At 41.4% G+C, this 9235-nt stretch overlaps 3 protein-coding genes across 3 annotated transcripts; 1 reads left to right on the forward strand and 2 right to left on the reverse strand.

Annotated features, from left to right (window-relative positions):
* Nucleotides 1-2105: 2105 nt before the first annotated feature.
* Nucleotides 2106-3167, forward strand: LOC109944561 (uncharacterized). Its single transcript, XM_020549334.1, has one exon. It carries the CDS (start codon nucleotides 2200-2202, stop codon nucleotides 2668-2670), a length of 471 nt encoding a protein of 156 aa, XP_020404923.1. The 5' UTR covers nucleotides 2106-2199; the 3' UTR covers nucleotides 2671-3167.
* A 2725-nt stretch (nucleotides 3168-5892) lies between these two features.
* Nucleotides 5893-7105, reverse strand: LOC103647082 (uncharacterized). The gene is made up of 3 exons (XM_020549335.1): nucleotides 6732-7105; nucleotides 6524-6596; nucleotides 5893-6446 (listed from the first exon to the last, which is right to left on the reverse strand). The coding sequence occupies exons 1-3, from the start codon at nucleotides 7011-7013 to the stop codon at nucleotides 5893-5895; spliced, it is 909 nt and encodes a 302-aa protein (XP_020404924.1). The 5' UTR covers nucleotides 7014-7105.
* A 171-nt stretch (nucleotides 7106-7276) lies between these two features.
* Nucleotides 7277-8893, reverse strand: LOC103648973 (uncharacterized). Its single transcript, XM_035965359.1, has 3 exons — nucleotides 8789-8893; nucleotides 8186-8704; nucleotides 7277-8104 (listed from the first exon to the last, which is right to left on the reverse strand). Exons 2-3 carry the CDS (start codon nucleotides 8696-8698, stop codon nucleotides 7424-7426), a joined length of 1194 nt encoding a protein of 397 aa, XP_035821252.1. The 5' UTR covers nucleotides 8699-8704; nucleotides 8789-8893; the 3' UTR covers nucleotides 7277-7423.
* Nucleotides 8894-9235: the final 342 nt, after the last annotated feature.

Raw genomic sequence — 9235 nt, forward strand, 5'->3', positions numbered from 1 at the left:
TCGTGAAGGGTGATTCTCTCATTTAATCGCAGCCGTCGATTAGGGCATCAACGACGCAAGATGTCTACATCCTCCCTGATTTAATCCAGACCGCACCACAATGATCTGACGACCAGAGGGTCATCTTCCTCCCAACGACTGCCATGGCCGTCGCCTATGGGTCGCGGCGGTGACCGCCGGAGCTGCATTACACTGTGCCATGATGACCCAAAATCCGATCCGAGAGGTGCTTTACAACGAGGGCATGAAGGAGAAACGAAGGGGAGGGGTCTCACCTAGCTTGGGCGGTGCAGGGGGCTCCGCCCATGTCGCAGGGCGGTATTGCGGCGGTGGCTTGATCCCGGTGAGCAATTGGTAGCGCTCTGGTGGACTACATCACCGAGAAGGCCACAACCACGTGTAGCGTGCCACCGTGAACCTTCTTGAGTACTTTACCGGCATCAGTCTCACACCCAGACAAGGAGCAGCCATGGCAGCGATCTCCCCCACTCGACCTCACCAAACCCTGGGTTTGCCTTGTTCTTGAAGACATCCTGACGCCGATAGCCAAGGTATCTCGGTAGGGAGCATATATATACTGCGCACAAGCCTAGGGCACGGAGGTGGGCTAACGACCCATGCTAGATTTGAAAACGAACACCCGAGCAGAACCCAGACAAATCTCATCCGAGCATTGTCGATTATGATACTCCGCGCTTGCTACGTGTTCGGTTGAGGAACAGCTAGCGAGGGGCCCCATAAATCTGCAACTGCTGATGGGGAGAATCACGAGCATAGGAAACCGGATAGCGATGCTCGAGTCCGACTGGAGGAGGAAGACGATGCAGCTCTCCCGGCCCCACATGCAGTGACACAGAAAAAACAGGCGCGTTGTGTGTGAATGCCGACTGAGGGCTTGTTCGGTTCTACCGCAATCCATATGAATTGAGGGGGATTGAGGGGGTTTCAATCCCTAGCAAGTCAAAATCCCCTCCAATCCATATGGATTGAAAATAACCGAACAAGCCCTGACTGGGATTTGACCCATGCGGCCGCAGGGGGGAGAAAATGAGTGGGCCGCGGGTTGAGATTCGGCCCAGGTGACTGCTGGCGTGGCTTTTTTTCTGATTTCTATTTTAAAACCAAATCAAACTCAAGTTTGAATTCCAAACTTTTTACCTTTAGATGCACCAATAAAACACCATCATGAATGCAAAACTATATATATATATTATATATATTTGTTTTATTTTAGTTCTTTTATACATGGTTCCAATCATGAAATAGAGAATAGTTCACATCTCATGAATTTTTAGGGAAATATAATTTATATTGTAGATTATATATTAAGAAGTAGTTTAATCATAATTCTTATATAATTTCAATCCAAGGATAATTTAGTTTAACTAGGTATCTTTTTATTTTAGTTAAAAAATATATTAATTTTGGGAGTAGCAACTTCGAATTATGAACATTCTCAAGAAAATGTGTTTTGATTTAAAATCTTTGGAGAAATTTTGCTTACTTTTGTAATACCCCAGGTGTTACTGTACGTAAACCGCGAATATAGACTTCAGCACGGGATGCCAATGAGAATAGTAATATCAATATCGTGATCATTTTCGCCTACCGCGATTTTAATATTGCATTTGTCTCCGTCTATCTACACTATTCCTAAAGTTTTCATGAAGTTGAGAGCGTATTTGTCTCGTAAATTATCAAGTCTTGTGCTTATTCACAGTTAATCGACAAAGTGAATAAAAATCTGGAAGGCTCAACTCAGTCTTGTGATTTTTGTCCCGGGCAAATTAATTTGAACTCGACGACAAAAGTTTTAATGCAAAATCAAATCGAACTACACTCGGAATCAAGAAAAAAAATCAAGCGTAGGATTGTTAATTAAATTGTTCTCTAATCGAATATTTGGATAGCAGACGAAATTCGTCTGATTTCAATTAAATCTAACACAGATTAAAATATTACAACCAAAATCATTTTAATGTGGTCATCTTATACCTTTCCAAATTCTAGCCTCGATCTTTGGCTGATATTAACGTTTGTATTTAAATTTTCGAGTAAAAAAAGAAAAATATCCCAGCCCATCCCTATCCTCACGCCGCTCTCTCTCTCCCTCTGATTTTTCTCGCCGCTCACCTGCCACCGTTATCTCCTGGCTGCCGCGCCCTGCTTCTCTCACGGCACTCCCTCCTGTCCTCTCCCATGGCGCCCAGCCGAGCCCCTCCACGCGCCCTCCCTGCTTCTCTCTCCCTCATCTCCCTCCTATGCAGGCGCTCGTCCTCGGTTCCAGGGAGCTCGCGCCCAGTCCCTGTCCATCGGCGGTGGCTCCGGATGTGCATGGCCCGGACGGAGTCCACCGGCGTCACTATCGGTTTCCACGGGCCGGATTTCATGCTCCCTGGTCCCTGCTCCAGTTCGGCTCCTCACCGGTGGACCCCCTGGTGCCGCGAGCTCGCCGGTCATCCCTGCCGTAGCTCGCTCACGACGCCCGTCGTCCTGCCTGCTCGAGTTCGCCTTCAGTTCCTGGCCATGGAGTCCGCCCTAGCCTCTGTCTTCCACTCTGTTGCTCCTCGGCTGGCCGCGCCCTCCCTGGTACCGAGCTCCCTCGGCGTCTCGTCCATGGTCCTCCTCCGCTCGCCCTGGCCTCCATCTGAGCTCACCCAGGTCGGATGAGGATCCCCTGCGAGCTCCCCTCGACAACCGCCGCGCCATCACCTAGCGCGCGACGCTCATTTCTGTCTAGCAAAGCTGTGCCTCCTCTGGTGTTTGACGCCCAGCTTCCTCCCCGTTAGTCGGCGGTCACGCCCAGGTTGCGTTCTCTCCGTCATGCACTGTGTCGGCATGCTGGCCTGACGCTGTCGTCCTCTGCGTGGCCATGGACATCGGCGCCCCTCCTGCCCAGCCTCGCCTCGGCCTCGATCTAGCGCGCCCCTGCTCCCTCCTTGTATCTAATATCGTTGGGTTTCATCGACGCGTCGACACTCGACAGTCGAGCAGCTCATCCATGCCGTCAACTCTGGAGTTCTGCAGCCCCTCCTTCGACCTTGCTCCTCATTAGGCCATGTTCGGTAGGCATGGATTCAATTCTCTATGTGGAATTATTCCAGACGTGGATTGAATGGATCCCCTACTTGTCACTCTTTCCAGACGTGGTTTAATTCCCTATTTATTGATTCCCTGCCTCTTATTTCTTGTTCGGTTAGCACTACTTGGACTGAAGATCGTGCCTGCTCGTGTCATTGTCAGTGGTCCAAAGAGCCTGACGAAATTACTCATATTTTAGGCAACATTTTTAACTTCATAAAAAAAATCCTGAATAAATCGATAGTTTCCCTAAAAAATAAATACTTTACATACATCTCTAGTTTTCTTTGAAAATAGCAGCTGATAAAGCAGGGCCTATGCAGTAGGCTTAACCTAAAGCAAAAAAATCCTCGTCAAAACAGTATACATTGCTTGACGACAAAATTAAAGCAGGGCTAACTGATAAAGAAATCTGGTTGCAGTTTAACGAGCATGGCCAACTGACGGGAAAACAGTATAAAGAACCACTAGACTTGACCTATGCTGGCGATAAGATAAGTTGGATCACGAAAACATAAGCAACAGTACCAAAGCAAGGAGATCTGGTTACAGTTTAACAAGCAGTATATTCGTAGGTTCTAACATTTCATCATCTATAGATCAACACTGTTGTCCAACTGGTCTAGACATTCTCAGCTCTCTAGCAACTATGGCCACATCTAGCCATCATCTTACCATCTAATCTGTATGTGAGAAACAAATAATTAGCCTCTACATCCCAAATCATAAACAAGGAATTTATAATGAATTGAAGGTCCAACACTTATAACATATGGTCCCAAACAGAAACTTGAAAGCAAATGTTTGGAGTGCAGAAATTTGAGACAAAATCAGAAACTTGAAAGCAAATAGAGCCTAAATGATGCTCTCCAAAATCAGACCTACCTGTAACTTTTCATCATCAAGTTCAATCTTTACTTAACATTAGGTCTGATGTAAATTGGGTAAGACTGAAGTTTTGGTTCATCATCAAGTTCAGTCCTAGCTGATTTTTCATAGCGAATCAGACCTAGCTGTAATTTTTCATCATCAAGTGCAGTCTTTACTTAACCAAAGTGAGACACAAAGATATTTTATATATTATGATCCTTCCCTATATTTATTCAAAAGAGTATATTAGCATTATATTTCTGCAATTAACAATGTAGTGAGATGTCCCAAAGGAGAAGAATTGTGTCTTTCTTTAGTTTATTGCAGCTTACTGAAATTTTGGTTTTACAAATGCTTGATGCTTCAACAACTATCTAGCTTGAACAACCTTTGTCATCCCATATGTTGTTGCCGAAGCAAGTCTCCAACAATAACAGTTTGGACAACACTGGTGAACAGTCGGTTCCTGGCTGATTGTTCAGTTTGGATTTTTGGAATGTGTAATATATCTTATTTGGCAGAATAAGAAAGGTAAATAAAGATTAAGCAATAAGAAAGGTAAATAAAGATTAAGCAGATAATAGATCATCTTATTTGGCAGTTAGCAAAATAAAGATTAAGCAGATAACAAACCAAAAACCATGTTTGGCAGTTGCACATCTTATTCCTCAGTTGTTTCAAACTGAACATAAGCGATTGATAGTATTACAGGAAGTTATGTAAGAGTCTATACATTGCAGGTTAAAGCGAATGATAGTAAATCAAATGCAAGAATCATATGTAAGAGTCTATACATTGCAGGTTAAAGGGAAAAAACTGTCAGCAGCATAGTCTGCAATCATTAGTTAATGTAGCTGAAAAAACTGTCAAATATCCAACATCAAATATCCCTTAGATTCTTAGGATTACTACTGTACTGATCCTAAGAATCTAAGACGTTGATAATAGCATACATGGCCTCTTAATAATGAAAGGTATGCAAAACCAAGTTAAAATATGTACACTAGTAGAAAAAGGCTTAAAGCCTGCGGGGACGATATATTTTTACAGACGGATTCGGTTATCCACCGACTGTGTTATTTCTACTGGCGGTTCCTTAAGAAAACCGCCACTAGAAATCGTATTTCTACTGGCGGTTCCTTAAGAAAACCGAACCGCCAGTAGAAATACGATTTCTAGTGGCGGTTTTCTTAAGGAACCGCCAGTAGAAATACGATTTCTAGTGGCGGTTTTCTTAAGGAACCGCCACTAGAAGTCATTTTTATCCTTAATTTTTCGAGTTTTTCAAACGGCCTCGTATGACAAAACCACCAAAATAAAAGTTGTAGATCTCTAAAAGTTATGAAACTTTGTAGTTGACAACTTTTTTATTTGAACTCATTTCGGTTCTCAAAAATTGAATCTAAGTATGTCAAATTTAAAATTCAAATTTTGCAAACTACCTCGGATGAAAAAAGTGTCAAAATAAAAGTTGTAGAACTTCAAAAGTTATTTATCTTTGTAGTTGACAACTTTTTTATTTGAATTCGTTTCGGGTCTCAAATAAGCAATTTACACTCAAATGGTTGTAATATGTGAAGAAAACAACTACAAATTAGACACAAGACATGTCATAGACGGAGTGGTAGGGGAGGGTACGCGCGAGGGTGAGGTCGACGGTTCGAATACTAACAACCGCGTAGCGCGTGAATTTTGCGCGAAAAATGTATTTTTAACATATGTTTTATGTTTCCTAGAAACGATTTGCACTGGCGGTTTTATTACGTCGACCGCCAGTGAAAATCGATTTTCACTGGCGGTCTTCAGTTACCCGCCTGTAAAAATGATGATTTCTACTGGCCTCTAGCACTGGCGGTTACGAAAAACGCCACTATAAATAGGTTTACAACCGCCACTATAGAACTTCTCTGTACTAGTGGTAGTTAACCTTAGGTATACCTGCTAAGCCATCTCATCCCTCAACCACATCAATGCAGCCTCTCTATCATCATTGCATGCACTCAAGAATATTTGTCGATTGTCAGGGTCCTTGAACACCTTATATGCTTTGACCTTCTCCTCTTTTGTGACTTCCAATGTATTTAGAACTGCTATGCAATTCTTAATTGAGAAATCATCACCTCCTCTTGCCTCCCTTTCTCTTGCCAATTGTGTCGCTTCATCTTCAGCTTGTTTGCTTCTAATGTCTAGGTACCTCTCCATCAATACTTCTATGTTGGAACTCTTCTTTGGCCTCTTTGGTCCTTTTTCTTCTTCGTTCCTTGAAACAGCAGAAGTCCTTTTTGACCTTTCATCATGCCTATCAGCATTTACATCAACTCCTTCAACTTCATACACTCTGTCTTCTACTTCATTTTGTCTGTGATCTGCTAAAGGGTCTCCCACATCTTCACGGTCTTCTACATTGATAGGAACATCTCCAGACCCAATTTGTGTGAGATCTGGACCATTTGGTTGAGTAGAAGTGAAGTTGTAGGTCCCTTCAGCAGTATTACCTATACAATGAAGTTTTAGTGCAAGAAATAGTACAACATAGTGAATAAACTTAGTTACTGGTAAAATGAAAACTAACCATCATGTAGCTCTCCCAAAGCTTCAAACAGAGGAAAAGATTTGTTGCGGAATTTTTTAGCCCTTGGAAATGACTGCACAATAAAGTAAGAAACTAAATGTAAGATGAATAAAACAAACAACACTTAAATATTCATGTAAATGCCAAGCTAAGAACTGAGAACACACAAAAAGATCTCAAGTTTATAGAAACATGGTAATAAACTTACTTTGATTATGTTGTCCCATATCGGTGGATCAGCTTGAATCATACACCTTTTCTCATCCCAAGAAACTCCGCTCTGTTTCCTCGCATCTTTCAACATCCTGTAATCTCTCTTTAACTCCTTTTCCTTTTCTTGGATTTGAACTTTTGAGAAACCTGCATATCTTTCCCTCTCTTGAAATTCCTTGGCAATCTTGTTCCATGCATCAGGTGTCCAACCATTGTTACCCTTATATTCAGGTGTATTGTGTTCATGTAACAAGTCAACAAGGGTCTTCTCTAACATAGAATTCCAATTTGCTCTTGTTTTCCCTGCAAATCAACACATAAGCAACATAAGAAAGAACCAAAACTAATCAGAAAGAACCAACATGTATACCTTTTCGAGAGCCTCCATGTGTCTTTGAAGCAGTAGCTACAGGAGATTTTTTCTTTTGTGCACCTTTAGATAAGAGCATGTTAAATCTAGGAGACCCCCTTGCAAGCATGTTTAATCTTGGAGACCCCCTTCCAAGCATGGCAACTTATAACATGAGCATAATTAGAACATGAAAGCATAATTGTGAACAACAATAATTTTTAAAGCATAACTGAAAGCATATTCGAATAACATTAAAGCATCATAACTAGTACAAACTACATTTCCTAAGAACTTATTGCAATCTCAATAACAATAAAACATATTCTAATGCATCACTAATTGCTTCTATGTTGTTGATAATCGATCCACATTTGTTGTGCAATTGTGTCTCTGAGATTGTTGCCTTGTTCACTGCCTTGATCATTGCTTTGATCTCCATCTGGAATATCAACAACATTGCCTTGAACATTTTCTGCCTGATCTTCTAACCATTGTTCATCTCCTTTGAGAGATCGAATAATGTTGTGCAACACGGCAGCTGCTACCGATATCTTCACTTGGTTTTCTATTTTGTGAAACGTGGCAACCTTAAGGATGGGGAAACGTTTCTTTATAACTCCCAAGGCCCTTTCAATATGATTCCTCAACACTGCATGGCGATGATTAAAGATCTCCTTGTAGTTTTGTGGTCTTCGGCGACCTTCCCCATATTCCTTCAAATGATACCTAACTCCGCGATATGGGGCAAGGAAAGATGGTGTGTTGGCATAACCGCCATCTACTAAATAAAATTTCCCCAGAGGTACTTGAAAGCCATTGTTCATTGCAGCCCTAAGAACTCTAGCATCCGTTGCAGACCCCTCCCACCCAGTGGATATGAAAGTTAAATTGAGATCAAAATCACACGCTACCATTACATTTTGAGTAAGAGTGCCCTTCCTATTCCTAAATGGAGCAGCTTTGTCAGGTGATATCGATATAGGCACATGAGTGCCATCGATTGCACCAATGCAATTCTGCATAGAAAAAACTAGGTCAAAGAAAAAAACTAGGTCAAAGAAATGATTGACATATGATAGGATAATTCATGTGATCACCTTGAAGTAGGGATAAAACCTAGGATTCCTTTCGATTTTTTGATGGACATGATTAGGATTTGGTGGCTTCAGGAATTGCTTGGAGAGTGTAGGAACAACTAGGTCAAAGAAATGCTTGATGTGACGATGATATGTATCACCACTATGCCCAAATTCTTCTATTAGGTCTTCAAATGAGGCATTATGGCTGAGCATGTATAAGAAGAATGCTAACTTTTCCTCGACCTTAATCCTTGTATCACGGACCAACCCCTCCCTTCTAAGATAACTTGCCAAGGATTTGAAAATTTCAGGCTCCATCCTGAACGCTACCCGACAGTTCTTCAAATGACCTTGAAGCAACTTTTGAACATGTTCTTCGCCACTTAACTTTGATGTATGTCTTCGCTTCTTTTCCCTTACTATGTTTGAACTAGAACCCAATATATGTAGCATAGGGAGAAAAAACAACATCATGTCATCATCATCATCATCTCTCCTCTGTCTAAGGTGATCTCTTAGTGCCACATCCATTGCTAACTAAAACGAAATTCATGACAGAAAATAAACACCAACAAAAATAGAACATGGTGTAATAAAGAACATTTAGAATATAACAAGTACCTAAAGGAGAGGATATAGGGTCCCAAGACGGTGGAAGTTCGTCTTCTCCAACTCGAACTGGTGCAGGGATAATCTAGAAATATAATAGGTTTTTGTTAGAAATACATATAGACAAGTACAAGTAAATATATGTACTCTAAACTGAAACATTGCGGGGTTATTAAGGTATTCTCATGCGTTAGTTATATATATGACTGTCTAGGTCTCAGTACTTATTTACATACTAGTGTACACAGTCAGGACTCATGAAATAGCTTGAGATGGAAGGGCCAAAGAAGACAAGAAAACCAGGGAAAATATAATCCTAAGTAAACTAGTGTCTAAAAGAGAAAATCATTTCAGATACAATGATTTCCACTACTAAATAACCCGAAACTTCTGCTTTTAGGAAAAGTAACAACATTCATTCCAGAGACAAATGGAACAGCCACAACCTCCTTATCGACA

The sequence above is a fragment of the Zea mays genome, chromosome 2 (assembly GCF_902167145.1).
Source record: "Zea mays cultivar B73 chromosome 2, Zm-B73-REFERENCE-NAM-5.0, whole genome shotgun sequence".
Classification (NCBI taxonomy): Eukaryota; Viridiplantae; Streptophyta; class Magnoliopsida; order Poales; family Poaceae; genus Zea; species Zea mays.

Coding starts and splice junctions, on each gene's coding strand:
- LOC103647082 (XM_020549335.1), bottom strand. CDS start 7,013: ATGTTAGAGAAGACCCTTGTTGACTTGTTACATGAACACAATACACCT. Junction 6,597..6,731: donor TATGGGACAACATAATCAAA/GTAAGTTTATTA, acceptor TTTATTGTGCAG/TCATTTCCAAGGGCTAAAAA. Junction 6,447..6,523: donor TTTGGGAGAGCTACATGATG/GTTAGTTTTCAT, acceptor TTCATTGTATAG/GTAATACTGCTGAAGGGACC.
- LOC103648973 (XM_035965359.1), bottom strand. CDS start 8,698: ATGGATGTGGCACTAAGAGATCACCTTAGACAGAGGAGAGATGATGAT. Junction 8,105..8,185: donor GGTTTTATCCCTACTTCAAG/GTGATCACATGA, acceptor TTTTCTATGCAG/AATTGCATTGGTGCAATCGA.
- LOC109944561 (XM_020549334.1), top strand. CDS start 2,200: ATGGCGCCCAGCCGAGCCCCTCCACGCGCCCTCCCTGCTTCTCTCTCC.